Below are 20,420 nucleotides of genomic sequence, written 5' to 3'. Positions count from 1 at the left end.
CCTATACCCATTTGTGCAGTGACCTCATTTCCTCAGTCCAAAGGCACATCGCCTGCTGGCTGCCTGATATTGCCTTTCAATCCACTTCCCAAGACTTGGCTACAAAGTCCCAGGAAAGGTGGGGCCCACTGAGGTTTTGGTGAATGACCAGGCTGAAAACACTTCTATCCTCTGTGTAAGTCCTTGACTTTTATCACAGCAACAAGTGGGTTTCTGGGAACTGAACAAGATTGGATAGCAGCCAGATCATATGAATACATGCTTATAGCTGATATCTAGAACTTGGCTGGGGTTTGGAGTCGGGACTAAGGCCAGGCAGCCTAAGAGCCACCTGAGGCTACTCAAGATGATGATGGCACGTTCTTCTGTCCAGCTGGACAGGCAATTGGCATTGTCTGGGCAAAAGTGATCATGGAGTCTTCAGGAGACCCTCACTCAGGCTCAAGAATGGTAGGGAGGATAAGGCTGAGTAGAGAATATTATGGACAATCATGACAGCCGTGTTAACAATATCATCTGGTCTAGCAAGGGTAGATGAATTAGGATGAGACAGATAAATATTTTCAGTGGTCTTTAGAAAGGAATAAGGAAGGAATTGATGGGCCAGATTTGGGGATACAGCTAAGGCTGAGACTTAAGGGGCTGGAGTTTGGGATTAGTGACTGGTTGTAGACCCAGTGCGGGGCAGGAGGGCTGGAGGCCTGTAGGCATGATGCTGTTAGGAAATAGGTGGATTAATAATCAAAACACATTGCAATTGTATAATATATTCTCATAAATTTTCTCATCTGTGTGATTTTCTGGGCCAGTATCACTATCTCTCTTCCTAATACCCACAAAGACATTTTAATACATGAGAAAACAGGCTCAGAGAAGTTGAGGGATTTTCCTCTGTAGCTACATATAGGCAAAGTTGGCACTCGTACCCAGGTCTCTTAGCTCCTGATCTGGTGCCCTTCCAGTTCTGTCAGAGAGATTCCTTCAGTACAGAGAGTAGGGAGCTAAAGGCATCTGATCTGTCAGAAGAGGTAGAGTATGACCAATGAGGACAGAAGCCTGGGGCAGGAATGTGGAGATGGCCTGAAACTCTCCCTGCCACAGGTCCTATTGGCTGGAGGACGCTATTACCCAGCAATTTTACTCCTAGATACATACCCAAGAGGAATGAGTGCATTATGTTCACCAAAAGATAAGTCCTAAGAAAGTTCATAGCCGCTTTATTCATAATTATCAAAGACTAGAAACAATCTAAATGTCTATTAACAGAAGATTTGATAAACTGTGGTATATCTCTACAATGGAATATGACACATCAATAAAAAGGAACAAACTACTGATATATACAACAACATGGATGAATCACAGAGACATTGTGCTGATTAAAACAAGCCAGTTTCAAAACAGTACATTCAGTATGACCAAATGAATCTGGAGTGATAACAAAAAATCACATCTGTGGTTCCTTCTAAGGCTTGGGGAGACTGACTGGAAGGGGTACAAGGGAAGTTTCTGGGGTGATGGAAATGTTCTATATCTTGATTTGGGTAGTAGTAACATATGTAGTACATGGTAACTTTAAGATTTGTACACTTTAAGCAAATTATACCTTTTGTTTTTTTTAATTAAGGCTTAGCTTTTGAGGAAAGAGCCAGTTGAAGAAGGAAAAGGAAGGGTCTTAAAGAGTATGGAGGTGATGTCCCAGATTGGCTCCTGTGGAAGGTGACCAACTGCCCTGATTTGCCTGGGACTGAGGGGTTTCCTGGGACAAGAGACTTTCAGTGCCAAGACTGGGAGAGTCCTGGGCAAACTGGGACAGTTGGTCATCCAAGTCCTGTGAAGGAGGGGAGCTGAGTGGGGACTCTGGATGATTGGCAGAGAGGCTGGACTCCCTTGGTACCAGAGCTGAGGGGCTGCTCCAGCAGGCTAAGAGAAGGGCCAGCCAAGAGGTGAGGGCAGCGGGCGTTGCTGGTTGCTCCTCAGGATTCCTGATCCTCTAGGAGCAGGAATGAGTTGGGGGGTAGAGCTGGAGGGAAAAGACCTCGGAGACTGAATTGAGGCAGGCAGGCCATCCAGGTTTAGCATCGCAACTTCTAAGCTGGGCTCTGAGGAGATTCTCACTCAGAACCCTCTCTTCACACCAGGTATCCCCACCCTGTCCTCCCTCAAATGCCTAGGCCAAGAAAATACCAAAGCAATACATTGATTTTCTGGAAGGAAAACAGACATGGGGACCTATCAGAGGAAAAGGTGGTTGTATCTCTTCACCTCCATAGTTGTCACAAGGAAGGGACTGTCCCCTCCCCACTTTGTCTGCTACAGCCTGCTGTGGCTTAAGCTAGAAGGATCTCCTCTATCTTCTCAGAGCCTGGGACAGATGGGGCAATGAGGGAAGAGGCTCTTCCAGCTCTCCAGCTGAGGCCTGAGGTGAATTCTGACAGAAACTGCTGGCAGGGCTGGTCCATGGAGGGATCAGGAACCAGGGAGGGAGGGCTCAGAAGTTCTCATAGTGGTGCACAAAGTGGGCCTGGTCCTTCCTGTTGATGAGCTGACAGGCCTTCTCTACATTCTTGGTCATTCCTGGAGGGCCGCAGCTAAACACCCCGATCTTCCTCACCTGTCAAGTGTGTGGGGGGACAGTGGTTGCAGAGAAGCAGAGGCCTGTGGGCTTCCTCCCCAGGAGGGAGCTGCTTCTCAAGCCTGGCTGGAACGACCAGGGCATTGACCACAGGCCCTGAGGACAAGGCTTGAGTTGGGGAGGCAGGGGGTGGGGTTTAAAGCCCTTCTCCAATGCTTGACCCCATCCTGAGGTCCTCTGCTCAGTACCCAGCTGCAGGCCGCTTGAGGGCCAGGAAGTCCTGGCAGGGGAAGGATGGGTCGGGGTGGGACTGACCTTTGGGTGGACCTCCTGCAGAGAGTCGAAGAAGGGTTCGAAGGGGGGTCGGCCAAAGTGGGTGATGGAGCGCAAGCCCGTGAACAGACTCCGGTTCAGCACCTTCTGGAAGTGCCGCTCACAGATGTACTGGGGGAGGGAGTAGAGGAGGAAGGTCACAGCCAGGCAGAGCCAGGGTCAGCTCCTAGTCCAGATGGTCCACCCACCTGCCTTGGCCATCCTTACCCTCAACCCACATACCCACTGAGCTGCCCTGCCTGGCCGGCCCTGACGTACCAGCATGGTGGTCCTGAGGTCAAACTTCTCAGCCAGCTGGGTGATGTAGATGTGCACGGACACCAGGTCCTGGTGGTCATTCTCCTCCACCTCCCGGATGATGTCAGCCAGCCACTCAAACTGCCGCTGGGTCCGTGTCACCCAGATGAAGTAGATCTGGGGACACACAACTAGGGCTCTGACTCAGCTCAGCTCAAGGTTCCTCCACCCAGATGCTTATACTGAGATGGTGGGAAGCCCTGGACCCCCCACAGGCACCAAACCTCTGGCAGGACCCACAGGCCTGAGCCAAGGCTTCTAGCCACAGATCCCAGCAGAGGCTCTTCTGGCTACACCTTCTACCCTCCCTCAAATGTTTGCCATCTGGGCAACTGGGTATGAATGGCCCCAGCAGGACCAGTTGCCTAGGAGCCAGGGACTTTTTATCATGCTACTCTGCTGGGATGTGGGGACACAATCAGGCTGTCTGTCCCCATTTCTTTGAAGAATGGGAGAGGGACACTCACCTTTTTACAGAGCATTTGGCTGCCTAAGGATGACTTGAAGACCAGGTCTTTGAGGATGGAGGCAAAGGGGGTGACCCCAATGCCCCCTCCCACCAGCACGGACACCTCAAACTTATGCCACTCCTGGTGGCCCTCTCCAAATGGTCCATCGAGGTACAGCTGCCAACAGAAGAGGAAGATGAGATGAGCCTGGCCCTTCCCCAGCTCTGAGGTTAGAAATGGGGGGGGCGGGGAGGACAGGGAGAACTAATTTCTCTGAGGCACGCCAGCCCTCTTCCAGTCTGGCTTTGGGGTGGCTGGAGCATCTTATCCCAAGGTCAGGGAGGGTGGGGACCTTCTATCAATGCCAGAACCCCAAAAGTGGTTCCCAGTGATGGGCACCTTTGGATGTTTGGCACAGCTGTCACCCGTCGGGGGTGAGTAGATCTCCCTGAGGCGGATGGTCCAGGGTCCTACTGCCCGGATGTGCAGGCTAAGCGTGTCCTCGTGGGGCGCAGAAGTCAGGGTGAAGGGGTGGTACTCGTTGGTCCCCAGAGCCAAGCATGCAATCCGCACCCACTGTCCTGACTTGTACTCAAAGCCTTGGGGCCGCTGGAACTCGAGGTGGGTCACTCCTGGGGGTCATGGGCAGGGAGAGGCAGGGATCAGAGGGCTTGCTCCTGGTACCTGAGGACTGGCAGGTACACTGTCCTCTCCACACACCTGAGGCACAGGGAGTAGTCACATGATCTGAGCGAGTATGGCTTCTGGGGCTGGGAGATGGAGGGCCCCCTTCTCTGTTTCCTGGGTAACTCAAGAGCTGGGCTTCTCTACTCTCCTGTTCCAGCCCCTCCCCTCCTCTTTGCTGCTTCTTCCCACTAAGGGCCCAGGCCTGATACCACTGTCCTGGATACCAGCCTACTAGGTCAGGGGACCTCAGGCTCCCCAGGTACCATCTCAGTGTTTGCCAAACCTCCACCATATGAGGGTTACCTTTATGGTGGGCCATATCAGCACACCTCCTGCACTATCATTTATCTAACATTTTTCTTTAAATTGACTTTTTCAATTCAATTTACCTTGAGAAGAACATTTAGGTCACTAGGGTGAGTAGAAAACCAGCATCATGTGCTCTATCTAGCTTCAGAGGCCAAGTTCTTAACCAATACCCTACATTGCCTTGCCTAAGTATCATGTGGTCTAAACAGAAGGTACCATGTTTTAACAAATTTTAGCTGGATACTGTTTGTTGCCTGACCATAGCTGAGCCTCAGGCTTGTTCTCTCTTTGTGGAAAAAGGAGATTCGCAAGTACTGGAGGATGCAGAAGGCATGCTAATACCATGCTGAGACTTTGCACTTAAATAATCTTGATTGAAATACAGTTGAAGTGAGGTTAATTTTCTTACTATGTGAGTCCTGAAGGTTAGCCGACCCCTTGTCACTTAAGTCATCTTCCACCACCCTTTACATTGATGTGAATCCCCACTCTGGCCAACATTGACTCTTAACAACAGACTCTTGCAGTCTGGGCCATTTATCTGTCTCTGAAGAGAGGTTATTCTGAGTGAAGGAATGGGAGAGGGATGTATGGTTCCCCACCCTGCACCCAGGCCACACGAGCACGGGTCTTTCTTGTCCTTAAACCCCTCTGAATGCACTTTCAGCCTCCTCTTCTCATAGTCACTTCTCACTGTCTGTAAGTCCTCCTGGGAACTAAGCACAGCTCTTTTGGGGGCTGTAGTTCCATCAGGAAAGCTGCAGGGGTCCCTGAGAGGCTAACAGAGGCAGCAATGGGATGATGAGGCCTGGGGAGCTGTCTCCCCACATCCCATGAGTTGACCTCCAATGCTCCCCACCGACGGTCAGGCCAGGCCTGGTACCTGAAGGCAGCAGTTCTGCTTTCACCACGCCTATCTCCACCTTCTTCCGGCTCAGGCTCACCAGCTTGTCCCCCACATAGATAAGTGCTGGCACCAGGAAGTAGATGTGGAAACGGGGCAGTTGGATCAGAGCGAAGCTGCCGTGAATGATAAGCTGGAGACATGGCCAGTTAGTATAGCTCAGGCCCAGCTGGCCCCCTTCCTGCACCCACCCTACCCAGATACTTCCTGCCTGGGCCCTGGGCCTGGGCAGGGTAGATGGGGCTGGCATAGGCTCCATAGACTGTGGTCTCAGATCTCGGGGTCTCGGTCTGAGATCTTGCGTCCAATTCACCCTGCTCCCTCCCCACATCATGAGTGCTCATCTCTGTCCTGTGGCCTGGCCCTGCCCAGAGAGTTCCCTCACCAGCACGTAGAGCAGGATGTAGAGGTGGTGGGTCAGCCAGAAGCCCCGGAAGCTGCGGCGCCGGAACTGGTGGGAGGCGAAGACGTACATGACGGCGAGAACCAGGAGCAGAAGCACCCCTGTCATACCTGGGGGCAGCGGGGGACAGGGTCAGAGAGCCCCTGGTCTCGGGACCTCAGCCTGGGCTGAGAATACCAGAGGGCATTTCCCCATTCCGCTCTTCTTCCCTGACCTCTCTCATCCCTCCCTGGCTCCCAGAACAGCTTGTCCAAAGAAGGCTGGAGCTGAGGCTTGTGCTGGAGGCTGCAAAGGGATCCTATGACCACTATAGACACATGTGTATTCATGGGAAGATGAGGACAAAAGCAAAAGTCCTCAGAAACCCCAGACTCCACATACAGTCCACTCTTTACCTGGGACTGTCTGGAAGAACCACCAGTAGAACTTCTGGGGAAGCTTGGACCTGTAGGACAAAGACACCCAGAGCCTCAGGCTGGGGCAGGAGGGGCTCCACCACTGTTGCAATGTGACTCTGTTCCTGACGGCCCTGAATGCGGAGGTTACTGGGCCTCAACCCAGAAGGCCAAGGATCCTTCCAAAGAACATGGCACCCAGCCTCCTGCAGTTCCACCCTCTGATCTCAAAGCAATTATTCCTCCTGTGTTATCTTGAATTCTCCTACTGCAGCTGACCTTTGCTTCCTTGAGTGCTTGGTTCATATTCTGTAAGCTCCATGAGGGCAGGGAGCTTACCTCCATGCTCTATCCCTATGCTCAAACAATGCCCAGCACAGAGTAAATGCTCAATAAATATTTGTTGAACGACTGCATGTATCTTGGCATCCCTACTCTTTGGCTCCTGGATGGACACACAGGACGTGTTCCACAAATATTTGCCCAGTGAATGGACAGTAGGCTGAGACAGCAAGCTATGTGTCAAGTACACGTGAGAAAGAGGCTCTGACTTCATCTCCCAAACTCCTTTCCTGGCCAGTTATGGCCTGCTTCCTTCCTGAGGGCAAGGAAGTCATCTCTCAGCCTTCCCAAGGATGCTAGCTTCTCGCCCTCACTTAGTGAGAGAGTGGAGGGTCTAGGGCCATCTACCTCTTTTCTGTTGTACCCTGAGGCCTGCCCCGGGATTCCCAAGGGGGACCCTCCCCAAAACTGACCCATCATTCACAAAGACGCTGGGGAAGATGCAGGCCAGCAAGCTGAGGGGGCTGACTGAGAAGATGTAGACATTCACCACGTGGCCAGCACTGTGCAAAACTGAGAGAGACACATCCTGTTAGAGACGCCTCCAGGGCCAACTCTACCTCCAGCCCCGAGGAGAGCAGGAAGTATAAGTAGCTCCAGTCTCCCCACTGCCTCCCCGACAGCTCGACCCAGGGGACTGCAGCAGTGACGAGCGCGCCCGGGAGCCACATACTGGCCAGGACGACAGCAGCCATGGCGATCCAGCGATGGAAGTCCACGGCGGCGTCGAAGGGCACGTAGCGGTTGAGGAAGGTCTCTCGCAGGAAGGTGATGAGGTTGCGGCACATGGTGAGCAGGATGTAGGAGAACATGAAGGAGACACTGGCCGCCGTGCCCCGTGACAGGATGATGCCCACGAGGGTGGTCTCTGCAATGCCCGAGGGTGGCGAGGCAAAGGCATAGTCTGGGGGCACAGTGGGGGTGGATCAGCACAGCACAGAGGCCTGGACTCCAGTCAGAACAGCTGGGATCCCCTATCCAGACGCCTAAGGATCAAGAATAACAACCAGAAGGCTCTCACATCTCCCCTCCCACTGCCCACCACCTGGAACTCTCCTTACAGTAAGCACGCTCCACAAACAGTCCGGCACAAATGGCTGAGAAGATTGCCACGACCACGATGTGCCGCCGGTAGTTCTCCACGAAGCGCTTGTACTGCTGCAGCTTCTGGGCCAGGAAGCCCCGCTGCATCTTCTCCTGCAGCGCCTCTGTGTATAGCCGGGGAGGGGGCACCACTGCCCTGCAGCAATGGGAGGCAGGTGGCCTGAGGTCAGGGCACCCTGTCCTCCCCTAAATGCTACCCTATGAAGGAGACCTGGTGATCTGGTAGCGGTCAGGATGGGCCACAACAGATGTAAGAAAAAGGTTTTGTGGTGTAGAATCCCACTCTGCCAAGCCTTTGCCTCTCAGCTTTATTTGCCCTCTCCACCCACTCCTCCATCTCCCCACTCCTCCATCTCCACTTCCTCCCCTCTGTTCTGTGCTTCCTTCTTCCTGCTCCCTGCACAGGCCTCACTGCTGTGCCCAAGGCAGGCAGGAGCCAGGAGACCCCTCACTGCCTAGTGTTGCATCTGAGTGCCAGGCCCCTTGCCTGAAGATTAGGATGCAGAGGTTGGAAGAGGCTGAAGAGTCATTAACTCAATAGCCTGCCAATCCGGTCAGGGACACATGGAATGAGTCTCAGGATGGTTCCTTGTGTGTGGAGGTGTGGGCAGACCAGAGACCTTGAGAATTCTCCCCATGTCTCCTTGGGTCAAGGGTCTGGGAAACACTTACTTTTTGCCAAACCTCTTCTTCAACCCAGGGCCTCCCAACTCTGGGGCTTCTGAGACAGGGAGCCCCACTCCCTGAGGGCAAGAACTGAGAAGAGAAAAATAGGTCTCATTCTCCCCTTGTCTTTGCAGCCAGGAGAAGAACTACCAAGTCAGAGTTGGGGCTGGTGCGGGAGGGGAGAGATCCTGGGACTCATTTCTGTCCACAGAACCTGCCCATAAAACCGGTCAGAAAGAAGCCAGGCAGAAGGCAAGACAGAAGGAATGAACATGATCTGGTCATATGTTCTGTAGAATGATTCTGCCCTGGAGGGGCAGGGAGAGAGCCAGGCTCCTGAGCAGTAAGGGGTATGTGTGTGAGGCAGCTGGAACTTGGACTAGAACAACCGTGTGCTGAAAGCTACTTTCAGAGCAAACGTCTGGCCCAGGGGCTGATTCCACCAGCCCTACTCCTTCATTTCTCTGCAGGGGACCCAGCCAGGGCACCTCCCAGTGCCCCGTTCCCACTCACCGTTCCCCAGAAGTCCGAGTGATGAATGACACTCGACAGCTGACGTTTGGTTTAAGAATGTCTCCAATACCTGGGGAGAACAAGAAGCTGGATGGGCTTCCCCACGAGGGAGGAGACTGTCCTAGGAAGGCTGCCGTGGCACTTGCCAGTGACTTGGTCATGTCCCCATCTCTTTCTCCAGCCTTGCTTCCTTCACTGCCCACACCGAGCACCCACTGTACACAGGGCGGCGGCCACTGCTAGACAATGTGGCAACTGAGTGCAGTTAGCAAAGGGACCCCCCTCCAGGCGGATGCAACCCTGCAGGTCTTTTGTGTAGAGAAAATAGGGCCTCTTCCTCTGGCCCGACACACCCCAGACCAATGCACGTGGTTGGTGTGTAGAATGTAGGCTGGACTTCAGCCTGCCCTGACCCCTCAGTGGGTATCTTTGTGCATAAATTGCACAGGTGTATGTGATGCCCTTGATTACACGTGCCTGGCTCTCTACTAGGCACCAAGGACTAAAAGAGAAATAAGACCTGAGTGCTATGCACCAGGAACTCTCATTTTGAAGACACGCCCGTTCCTGACGCCTTCCAAACTCACACACCTCCACCTCCACCCTTGACGCAGAGCTGGGTTCGGCGGAGCTCATTGTCGTGGTCCCGCAGCATGAAGTGGAAGTCCTCCCACGTCAGCTCCTGCTTGTCCTGGAAGCCCGACTCCCGGAACATGGACTCCACCACCTCGGCCAGCTGGGCCTTGGACAGGCAGTTGTTGGAGATCTCGATGAAGGACCTGGGCAGGAAGAGGGAGGAGAGACGAAAGCAGCCTGTCACCCGGCAAGGTCAGGTTCAGGCAGGTGCTGGGTGGGGTGGGCCCTGGCCTATCTAATGTGGTTACCAGTGACCCAGGAAATGGCACTGAGAAAGTGTTCATCCAGCCTGCCGCTGACACTAAGCTGGGTGGGGTGGCCAAGGGCTCAAAAGGCAGAACAAAATTGAAAGTGACCTTGACCAGTTAAAGAAAGCAGTCCCCAAACAGGGGGGCATCTACAGCTGGGATGAATGTCTACTTAGTGTAGGGACTTGTCCAGGTGTGCCATGGCACTCTCACGTGGCAGGCTCTTGTGTTGATACCTCCCACACCACCGCCAGGCACCCGTTCGTGGTCCAGCGGGGGGCTGGAAGAGGAGATGTAGCTGCACTGGCTGCTGCTTCCTTGTGCCAACAGCCTGGGGCATAGGCAGGAGTATCTACGCACCCAATGTGACAGCACCCACAGTGGCAGCTACAGTGGCCATAACTCTTTTCTTAGACTGTGCTTTGGGACAAAAGCAAACAAACATGCAAGTTTGTGTGAATCCAGCAGAAAAAGACCTTTGCGTGCATGGCACAGCAAGCACTGCCATCACATTAAAAAACACATCATCCCACTTGCTCAGGGTGAGACTGAGCAAGAGCCACACTGAGTACAGGCCAAGGAGGTGGACCTCAGCCCCTGGGAGCAGAGACCGTCTCCTAGAGGGTCCTGCAGCAGCACGCCCAGCGAGGGACAACTGCAATGCGCTTCGCCCTAGCCCTTTCAGAAGCCCATGTCCAGTTGTGGTATCTGGACTGTAAAGAATGTGGCAGTTAAGGTGAGAGCTGAAAGCAATGAGGAGGCTTACAGGGGTAGAAGAGTTAAAAGGGTCTGGGCTGTTCTATGCATTCTGTTTATTCATTTGCTTATTTGTTTCATCTGATTCAGTTAACTATGTATTGAATGCCTGCTATGTGCCAATCACAGTGCGGAGGAGGGGATTCAGTAGGGAACAAAGAGAGATATGAACCCTGTCCTTATAGAGCTGCAGGCAGCTGTGTTACAGGAGCATGGTCTTCAGGAATAAGTCTGTGAGCTCAAAACTGGTCTTTATCAGCACACCACAACCAGAAATGGCTTAAGAAGCAGGAAGAGAGAAGGGTTGGAATATAGAAAAACTTGCCACGTTTCTCCTCCTGCCTGTCATGGTGATTAATACTGGCAGTGACCCAGGGCATCCATCCTCCATGATTCATTATCTCACTGTGTAAAGCACAGCATTTGAAGAGTTAGCAAAGACCCAAAGGCATCCAGAAGGGGTTAGTGGGCTTTGTTACTGGTCATCTTGATGTTGGTTGTCTTTTGTAACCAGGGAGAATTTTCTGGTGGTGTTGGCACTGCAAATACAGACCCTCCTGGAGGCAGGGGCCTAGCCAGATAAACTTCTGAAGCTGGATGCTCTGAGTGTCTAGGATATAGTACCTAGGCCACCTCTCAATGCAGATGGACTCATAACCCCCTCGCCTACCCTCCTCTGACCTGACCTGTTTTCCTGTTTAAAGTATCAGGAAGTCTCAGGACTGGAGGGGCCCACCCCATACCGCATCATGGTAAAGAACTCGTCCTTGGAGAGGAAGCCATTCCCATCAAGGTCATACATGGTGAACATCAAGCGGGACTTGTCCTCTGGGGAGCCTGGGAAGAGATAGGGGGATGCCCGTCACCTCTCTGCTGAAAGACACCTGACTCCTGGGATGGTGCACCATCCCCCTACCTTTCATGAAGACCACCAGGACGTCCAGGAACTCCCGGAAGGACAGGTAGCCATTGCCGTCCTTGTCAGCCAGAGAAAACATGGACTCCACAAACATGTCCTGGGGCTTGAGGCCCAGGGACTCGGCAAACTCAGTCCGGCTCAGCTCACACGTCAGGGCCTCCCGCACCTTCTGTGACGAGTCCAGGGGCAGGGTCCCGGCGTCTGCCTGGTCAATGTCCAGCACCTGCACTCGGGCAGCAGCAGAGGGAAGGAGAGAGGGAGGTGAGGCCTGGCTGGAAGCAGTTCAGTGACCTCTCACATCTCCCCAAAGTCCAGCTCAGAAAGGGTAAGCCCTGGTGGCTGCTCACGGTCATTAGATAAACTTCTGACTTGGGCTTCTGCTTTCCTGCAGAGGGGGTGACTGTAGCAGGGGATGGGGTAGGAATGGGGAGGGGCACAGTTTGGGAATGCAAAGTGAGAAAGCCTACACTGGGGACAGAAGCTGCAGCAGACATTAAGTGGACAGGGAGGAAGGGGCTAAAGATATGTTCTATTGTCAGTTCAGACAGGGCTGCCATGTGCCTGATTTTAAAAGTCATATACATGTAACTACCATTTGTTAAATGCCTATAATGAAGTAAGCACTTGGGCTAAACCCTGTACATAGAACAGTGTTTATCAAACTTTAGAGTGAATCAGAAGCCTCTGGTGGGCTTGTGGGCCCCAACCCCAGAGTTCTGCTTTCCTAGGTCCTGGGGGAGGGCCTGAGGACTTGAATTTCTAACAAATTCCCAGATGAGCCTGCTGCTGCTGGTCCAGGGGCCACACTTTGAGAACCACTGATGTAGACCATCTCCCTGAATCCTCACAGCAACCTAAAGGGATGGATCCTATTTTAATCACTGTTTCATAGATGAGGAAACTGAAATCTCCAGCCCACAGAGCAGAAGCTTAGATCACCCCACATAGGGTCCTGTCCAGCCCAGGGTCCCTTCAACCCCTGGGCCCGGCCCTGCCTCCAAAAGGCACAGTCAGGCACCTGGGCAAACAGGTGTCTGAAGAAGACCTCCAGGATGCGGCCCCGCTGCTGCTTGGTCACAGCCTTCCTGAACAGCTCGTTCTCACTCATCTCAGCCACATCAAGGCCCAGAGCCCAGCTCACACAGAAGCCCTGCAGATGCTGCACAAAGATGCCTCGCTCTTCCTCGGAGTTAAACAGCATCACCTGGTGGGAGGAAGGCTCAAGCTTCTGGTTCAGCCTCCCCTCAAAGGGTCTTGGGTTGGGGGATGGAGAAAAAAGCTGTCCCCCATTCCATCCCGGCTGGGGCCAGGTGAGAGGCCCAAAGGGGGTCAGAGGGAGAGTCTGGTGGGTCTGGGGACCTCTGAAAGGAGTGCCTCCTCCCAGCATCAGCCTTCACAACTGAGCTCTGTAGCTGAGGACAGGGTGGCCGGAGAGGACTTGCCGTGAGAGGGGAGATGTGCGAGGGCAGCCCAAGCCGGGGAGGTAGGATGGGCCATACCAGGTCATACTCCTTCGGGATCTTGAGCAGCAGGGCGCGGCGTCCACAGTTGCTGGACAGGATGAGGTGGACCTGCTGCGGGGGCCTCAGCTGGACGGTGCGGAGCACAGAGACACGCCTGTCCAGGACCTGCAGACGCCTGTCTGGGAGCAGCTGGATGGTGATGGGATAGCTCCTCTCCCTGGGTCCCGGCCACTCCATCGCTAGGGAAGGGACAATGGGGCAGAGTGGTTCAGCAGAGGTCCCCAGGCCTCTGCCCTCAGGCTGGTTCCACTCTGCCAGTCTGAGCAGGCACCCCCAAAGCCTGGCTCTCTCCCCACACCTGTAACCTGGTTCTTTCTCCCAGCACCGCCCCCCCATCTGTCCCCTTCCCCCTTCCCGCCCCTTGGCCCCATCTCACCTGACATTCCATCTTTGGCTGCTTCCTTCTTCACACTCTCTCTGCCTTTCTTTTGTAGCTTCTTGCGCTCTTGGCCCCGGAAATAGGCCACCACCCCAGAGATAAGCAGGCTCACTGAAGGGGGTCAGAAGGAGACACTGGGCGGGGGGGCCTTGCCTACAGCCTCGCCTACTGAGGCTTTGGCTGCTGCCGCTCCCTTCCCAAGGCCCCTTGAGCCTGGCTTCAAATGTACCTAGGAGCTAGCCTTACAGGCCAGCAGGTAATAAGGGGCAGGGACAGTCTGTGAGGAGGAGGGGAGCCAGAAGAGAAATGGGCGAAGGGGTAAAGGGCTCACCTAGTGGGAGACAGCACAGAGCCACGATGGTGATGCCAAAACCAGGACCACTGCCCTCGAAGAAATGAGTCACAGTCAGGGGCACACAGGGGGGCAAGTCTTCACTTCTGAGCTGCCGGGGCTGAGGGCAGGGTGCACCTGAGGGAAAGACACAGAAGATCTCAGGGCCTGAGGATCCAACTCCTTGGCCAGGCAGCCTTCCCTTCTGTCCTATAAAGGACCAGGTACCCACTCCCTCCCAAACCCTCCTCCCTGGAACTTGTTCCCATCAAAAATTCCTCTTCCACATCCCATCTCTCAGCATCTATCCCAACTTGACCACAACGTTCAGCCTGCAAACCAGTCTAGTCTCTACTGTGGGAGGTGGCCTAATGCAGGCCTCCCAGACCAACACAGAAGGAGCTGCCTGGTGCCTAGCTCCCTGGACAGCACCAAGTGATCCCCACACAATCTCTGTCTCTTCTCTGCCACCATTGCTTGTGTTCTCCCAGGCCACCCACCTTGTTGCCAAATAAAGACATTGGGCTGCAGGGCACCATGGTTCACGCTGGTGACAGCCACCAGCACGTCCCGAAGAGTGGTGTTTCTGATTTCTGCAATTTCCTCCATGGAGAATAGCCTAAGTTAGAGAAAGCCAGGAATTGTTGGGATGGGAAGGGGACACAGGTCTCCAGCAAACTCAGGCCCAGGGACCCAGATGAGAAAAGAGACCGAGAGGGGTTGGGGAGGGGTGCTGGGACGGCCGGGTGCTGTTTACAGGCAGAGGGTCTAGGGCCCAGGCCGAGGTAGAGTCTGAGGTGGGAACCCAGGCAGGCCTCACCCATTCCTGCTGTTCTCAAACCAGTAGCGGTCGCCATCCCGCAGTCGCACAAACTGATCAAGGACGATGGTGCTGAAGAGGGGTCCAGGGTCCCCATGGCTCTCCAGGAGCCCCCCGGGGAGTAGCTCCAGCCGGGACAGGTCCTGGTTGTACAGGGCGGCTGTGGCATTCAGCACCTGGGGCCACACAGGAAGCGAGGAGTGTGTGAGCATGGGTATGGTTTTGTGTTGGGAGGGCAGCCACTATTGCCCCATCCCTCAAACACAGGACCCCATCAGCTGCCTGGCTTGCTGCTCAGGCCTGAGGAAGTCTCCTCTATCTAGGCAGCACTCCTCAGGTGGTGACAAGTCTGGTGGGAGGACCAGTGCGTCACTACCCAGACTGCCTACCCCCAGTGATCAGCAGCTTCAGGGTCACCCAACTCCTGGGGAGACAGCCTGCAGGAATAGGACAATGGCACCCAACCCAGGGGCCACTCTGCAGTAATGGTACAATGCAGTGTGAGGATACTCTGGAATCAGATGGCTGAATTTAAATCCTGCCTCCAAGACTGACTTATCAATTACGTCATCAGTAAAACAACAATAATTATGGTATCTACTCTGTAACGTTCTTGACATAGATTAAATGTGTTACATGTGTAAAGGACTTAGAACAGTATCACCACAAGACAGCTTTAGCTGCCATTATTATCATCACTATTCCTGACCTGAGGGTCCACGCTGGTGTTGAAGTCACTCCAGCTCTCTGGGGTCTTCAGCCCCAAGGCCTGTCGGGCTTGGCTATAGCTGGGCAGCCCCATATCTCGGCCACGTTGGATGCTGCTGGCCACATAGTCAGTACGGGAGAACTTGCCAGGGCCAGGCCAGTAATCTGAGGAGGAGAGAGGACCAGGCTCTAGGCTCAGTCCCTCTAACCCTTCTTCGCCCAGCAGCCTTGAATTGGGCTGTTGGCATTACCCACACTCAGCACTCCTTGACATGTGACCTGCCTTGGTGTAGGGTCACTGTCATCATGTGTGACCAGGGGCAATTTTTCTGGCAAAACGCTTCCCTTAAGACTCAGGACTGTTCTAGTCACCAAGCAGTAAATTCTCCGTCCCACCTCCTTAACCTCAGCATAGGGCTGGACAAAAACCTTTAGCGACCTAAGCATCAGAGATTGTGGTGCCACCCTTCCCCCGCATACTCAGATGTTGGTAATTTAGAATAAAGCTTGTTTTCTTCTAATGGCCGTTTACTGTGTGTTTATCTATGTTCCTGCATTGTAGGTACCCTAGGTCTGCCTGATGCTTAACCCAGAAGGGTCCCCAGGCTCCCGGACCTCTGGGCCCTCATCCCCTCTGCCTCCAGTGCTTACCCCTCAGATCTTCAACCACTATCCTGTCCTCCAGCTCCGAAATCTGGGAGGCCATTCCCAGCAGCAGATGATTCACTGCCTCGGCACTGTTCAGAGTGGGGTTCTGGAAAAAAACAACACACTCAAGGTAGGTTCTTAGGCCCCTCCCTAAAGCCAGGTCCTTCTCAGGACCAATGCAGCACCTCAGGATAAAGGGCCCTTGGCCAGTCCTAGACTCTCTTGAGCTGTTGTCCCCAGATAATTTTCTGATCACTCTACCCTTCAACTCCTACCACCCTGGAGCTGCAACACCTAAGAACTGGAATTGTTGCTTTTCCCGCCTGTGTGATGAGACTGACCTTGACCCACCTCCCCTTGCCCCTGACCCCAGGCTGACCTCCCGAATCCAGTAGCTGTTGCAGACTCTGAGAGCTGGGGAGCTGACAAAACCCTCATTCAGGACCATCTGGAAATGACAGCTGGTGTTTCTGAAATGCGGAATCAAGGATGCAGTAAGAGAATTCAGAGGAGTTGAGGTGGGGTTGAGTGGGGTGAGGGGTTCAGAGGGGGTCTGGCCAATACTAAGGGGTGTCCTCGGAACTTCCTTGAACATGGCAGGGATTTGGCAACGAGTGCGGATTGAAGGTAGAGGTTGCTCTTTGTCCACACAGGGTAGGAAGAGAAGGAGGGAAGAGAGTGACCCAGCTGCTGGACAAATCCTTCTCTCAACAACTGAAGTTCAGCCATTAGGAGGAAATGGGGAGATTTTCCTGTTAAGACTGAACTTCCTACCCCAGGGTGCTGTTTCAGGGCACCAAATTCTGCTTCTTTTCCCCCATGAAACTGTAGGGGTGTAAAAAAGGCCCCAGGCCCACAAGACCACTAAGCGTTCGTTCACCTCTGCCACTGTGCTGCTCAGCCAGACCCTCCCTCACCTCATGTAGACGCCAGGGGGCACCATGGTGGAGAAGAACTGCTCAGAGGCCGCCAGGAACTCCGGAGAGATGCTGGGGTCCAGGAAAGGGCGGTACTCTGTCCACAGGGGTAAGAAGAGAAATAGGCTCTTTACCCTCACACACTCTCGTCACATGAACCCACCTGTCTTCTTTGTCCTGAAGAAGGACAGAGATCCTGGATCCTGTCCTGACAGGATCCTGACCCCCTCCGCCTCCCCAAAACCCCTCAGCCCAGGTGTTCCCCAAACTCCCTCACCTGTGTAATTCGGCGGTGCTTGCTGCAGGAAGCTGGGCAGCCACTCATACATCGCGATGTTCTGAGGGTCAAGAGAGGGGGAAATGGGAGGCCAGCGCTGGAGCAGCCAGGCCAGGAGGGATCTGAGCTCAAGGAAGGCTTAGGTGGGAGACGAGGACCAGGCAGGGGCAGTCACGGGAGAGACACTCAAACAGGAGAGGGGCGGAGGTTCCCGTTGCCCACGAGGAACGAGGGCAGGGGGGAGGGGCAGCTAAATAACAATCACGAGAAAACCTCTGGTATAAGTAGCGCTTTGCCTCCTTATCACTCTCAGGGACTTTCCCTAGACGGTAGCTGTCTGGGGAGGGGTGTTTCTGGGTGGGCTTGTCCAAGGATGGAGGGCTCTGCGGGGCAGCGGAGTCTCCCGGGGACCAGGACGTGGGGGCAGGGCCGCGCGACCGACCTGGTAGGTGGCGATGACCCTCTTGCGCGCGTGCTGGAACAGCTCCTCGTCCCCCCAGAGCGGGTGCTGGCGGGCCAGCATCTGCGCCCACAGGTTGTGGTAGCGGAACCAGAGCAGGCCCAGCGCCTGCAGGAAGGGCTCGCGGTTCCCTCGCTCCGCCCCGAAGGCTGCTCGCGCGGTGGGGACGCAGGGGAGGAGTTGAGCGCGGGTGGGCCCGAGGGGGGCGCACCTCGCCGGCCCCCCGCCCGCGCCCCCGCCGCCTCACCGTACAGTCCCCGGGGCCCGCGCCGTCCCGTGGCGGGGTCGGGCGCCGTCCACATGCGCAGCGGGTCCTGCGCGTCCCGGGGGAAGGCGGGGTCGGGCCCCGACGCCAGCTGCCCCCCGGAGAAGCTCCGCAGCTCGTCGCTCCAGGAGTGCGAGGAGCCATAGATGGCGCTGCCGTCCAGCCAGCCCGTCGCCTCGTTGGTCTGCGGGGACAGCGGGAGGCTGAGCCGGGGTTCGGGTGGCCGAGGCGGCTCAGGGCGGGCGAGGGCCGGGCGGCCGTTGCGGGTGTGCTGGGGGTGGGAGCCTCTCCCCAGCTGCCTCAGGTCCCGCCCCCCCACCCCCGCAGCCGCCTGCCCCGCCCACCAGGTCCCGGGGGTTGCTGGGGCTCTGTCCGGTCTCGGGGTCCCAGCGGCTCCTCTGGAAGGGCAGCACCACGTCCCCGCTCTGGTCGCTATCGAACACGGGGTCTCCGGGCGGGATGTGGATGTTGAGGAACTCGGCCGGGCAGCCAGGCTTTTCCACGCTCACCAGGTCCGAGAGTACGTGGTAGCCTGCGGGTGTAGGGGGCAAACGGGTGAGAATCGCTACTCCCCACCGCCAAGGCTGACGCCAATTTCTGAAGAGCCTAAAGGCAGAGGTTCCAAGGCAATTTCCGCGCCACCAGCTCTAAAACTTTTTTCTAATTTGCAAAGTGGGGTTATAGTACCCTCCTCGCCCACCCCATAATGTTGTTGGGAGAATCAAAATAATATACTTAATGTAAGGGCTCCCCCAAGCCAGTCCCCATCTCCTAACAGATCCTGCCTCTCCCTCCCTCTTCGGGGGAAAGAAGATATAATCACAACAGGAGGAGAGGGGCGGCAGGGGAATCAGCTTCTAAGAGCTATAATGAGGGTTAGTGGCACTCCTGGGTTTGTAGTCAGTGATAAGAGAAAGATTAGGAGAGCAAATACCCCCGAATCAACACCCCCAAATCCCTCCAAGAAGAAGAAAGGCTTAAAGTGAGGCTTGGCGGGGAGAGGAAGTGGTTCGGGGTCTTGTATCGGTCTCCTGTGGACTTGCAGAGAGGCCTCAGGGCCCCTCTCCCCAGGCGCTGAGCTGAGCGCCAGGTCAACCCTCACCGAAGACGCGTCCTCCCACTTTGCTCTCACCGAAGAAGACCCCCAGCACTGTGCGATTGCGGCCGGATGGCCGCCCGGCTGTGCCCCGCATGGCGGCGTTGCTGAGTAGGCGCGGGTTGGGCAGCAGCGGCTCCCCCAGAGCCTGATACACGCCGTCCGCGTAATTAGCTGGTACAAGGCGCCGCAGTCGGGAGCCTGTGGGAAGCAGGGAGCCGGGCTCTGTCAGAGCACTCCGTCTCCAACAAGCCCACGAACCTCGCTCTACGCCTCCCTCCAACTCCCCACTCCCACTGACGAGACCCCTTCTTCTGTCCCCAGGAGTGCATAGGAGTTCGCGGCGCAGGCAGCCGGGCGGCTGGCGGCGCGCTCTCTCGGCTTCTCCGCACCGGGTCTCCCGCCACCCTGCCCTCCACTAGCCGCTCCCCACCCCAGACCACGGGACGCACCGGCAGCGCCACGCTCGTGGTGCCTCAGGTTGTTGAACCAGCCGTCATAGCGCTGCACTTCCCAGGTCAGCGAGAGTGAGTCCTGGCCTCCTGTGGGTCAGAGGGTGGTCCACTCAGTGCTAGCCTCCCTGCGACCCCTCTGGGACCCGACGGCCTCGGCCCGTGCTTCTCCAGACCGCCCAGCGCCCCCAACCCGACCCAAGTGGCGATACTCGCGCGACGTCTAGGCTGCGCCAGGAAGTTTCCCATCTGGCTGAGCCGCTCAGCCATCTCACCCGATCTTGTAGCCTCAGGAAGCCGCTTGCCTGCACGTCTCCCTTCCCCAACTCCCAAGGGAAACTGGGAGACATCCCGAACTAGGGGTGCCTGGTACTTACCCGCGGGGTCCAGGAGTGCAGTCAGCAGAGCTCCCAGGAGCACCAGGGCCTCTGGCCTTGCACGGAGCATGCTGACCCTGCAGCCAAGGGGGTGGGAGGTGGTACGTGAGGGACACGGAGCAGGCGTCCCCCACACCGACAGTTGGCACAGGAGGAGGAAGCGCCAGCTGTGTCCACTTCTGGAGCGAAGCTTTTAGAAACGTCGCCAAGGACCCGCACCCGCAGGGCACTTTTTTAAAGGCACAAGCAGCCCTCAAGGCAGTGACACTGGTCCCCACCCTCCACCCCGTGGAAGAACTAACCCCGATCACACACAGGAACCCGGGAGGCACAAATCCTCTGGGGCTTGTCAGTCTCTGGCAGGATTTTACCTCCAACCTCCCAGGTCCCGAACAAAGCCTTAAGTCCTACCCCTCAGGAACTGCTTCTCCTAGAGGAGGCAGGGAAAGGAACGTGGCTAGTGAGCTGGGAATCTGGAACCTGCAGTCCCTCATACCCCTCAGTGAATGCCTGTGCATGGACACGAGGGATGGGAAGATCAGGTCCCAAGTCCCACTCAAACCTCGGGCTTAGGGCCCCCATCGGGGTCAGAAGTCTTCTTTTTCTTGGAATCTTTGCTTCTCTCCTCTGC

The 20,420-nt window shown here is 55.5% G+C and overlaps 1 protein-coding gene across 3 annotated transcripts; it reads right to left on the bottom strand.

Moving 5' to 3' along the window:
- Nucleotides 1-2,491: 2,491 nt before the first annotated feature.
- On the bottom strand, nt 2,492-19,862 carry DUOX2 (dual oxidase 2; the record flags this gene model as incomplete). 3 transcript variants are annotated; one of them, XM_079699851.1, is made up of 33 exons in its annotated part: nt 2,492-2,614; nt 2,891-3,019; nt 3,167-3,322; nt 3,673-3,831; nt 4,054-4,286; nt 5,534-5,687; nt 5,940-6,067; nt 6,353-6,402; nt 7,108-7,207; nt 7,368-7,598; nt 7,756-7,934; nt 8,471-8,554; nt 8,978-9,047; nt 9,569-9,756; nt 11,361-11,454; nt 11,534-11,759; nt 12,555-12,740; nt 13,036-13,238; nt 13,436-13,549; nt 13,770-13,907; nt 14,270-14,388; nt 14,590-14,765; nt 15,299-15,462; nt 15,949-16,051; nt 16,325-16,415; nt 16,863-16,959; nt 17,140-17,200; nt 17,582-17,748; nt 17,847-18,048; nt 18,209-18,396; nt 18,997-19,161; nt 19,413-19,502; nt 19,790-19,862. In XM_079699851.1, the coding sequence occupies 33 exons, from the start codon at nt 19,857-19,859 to the stop codon at nt 2,492-2,494; spliced, it is 4,638 nt and encodes a 1,545-aa protein (XP_079555977.1). The 3 variants fall into 3 exon arrangements, with proteins under 3 accessions (XP_079555977.1, XP_079555976.1, XP_079555978.1); XM_079699850.1 differs by having other exon boundaries at nt 8,978-9,064; nt 9,565-9,756; nt 19,790-19,859; XM_079699852.1 differs by having other exon boundaries at nt 9,575-9,756; nt 19,790-19,859.
- Nucleotides 19,863-20,420: the final 558 nt, after the last annotated feature.

The sequence above is a fragment of the Hyperoodon ampullatus genome (genome assembly GCF_949752795.1).
Source record: "Hyperoodon ampullatus genome assembly, chromosome: 3".
Lineage (NCBI taxonomy): Eukaryota > Metazoa > Chordata > Mammalia > Artiodactyla > Ziphiidae > Hyperoodon > Hyperoodon ampullatus.
The sequence above is the reverse complement of the archived record's forward strand: the minus strand, read 5'-3'. Positions and strand labels throughout refer to the sequence as shown.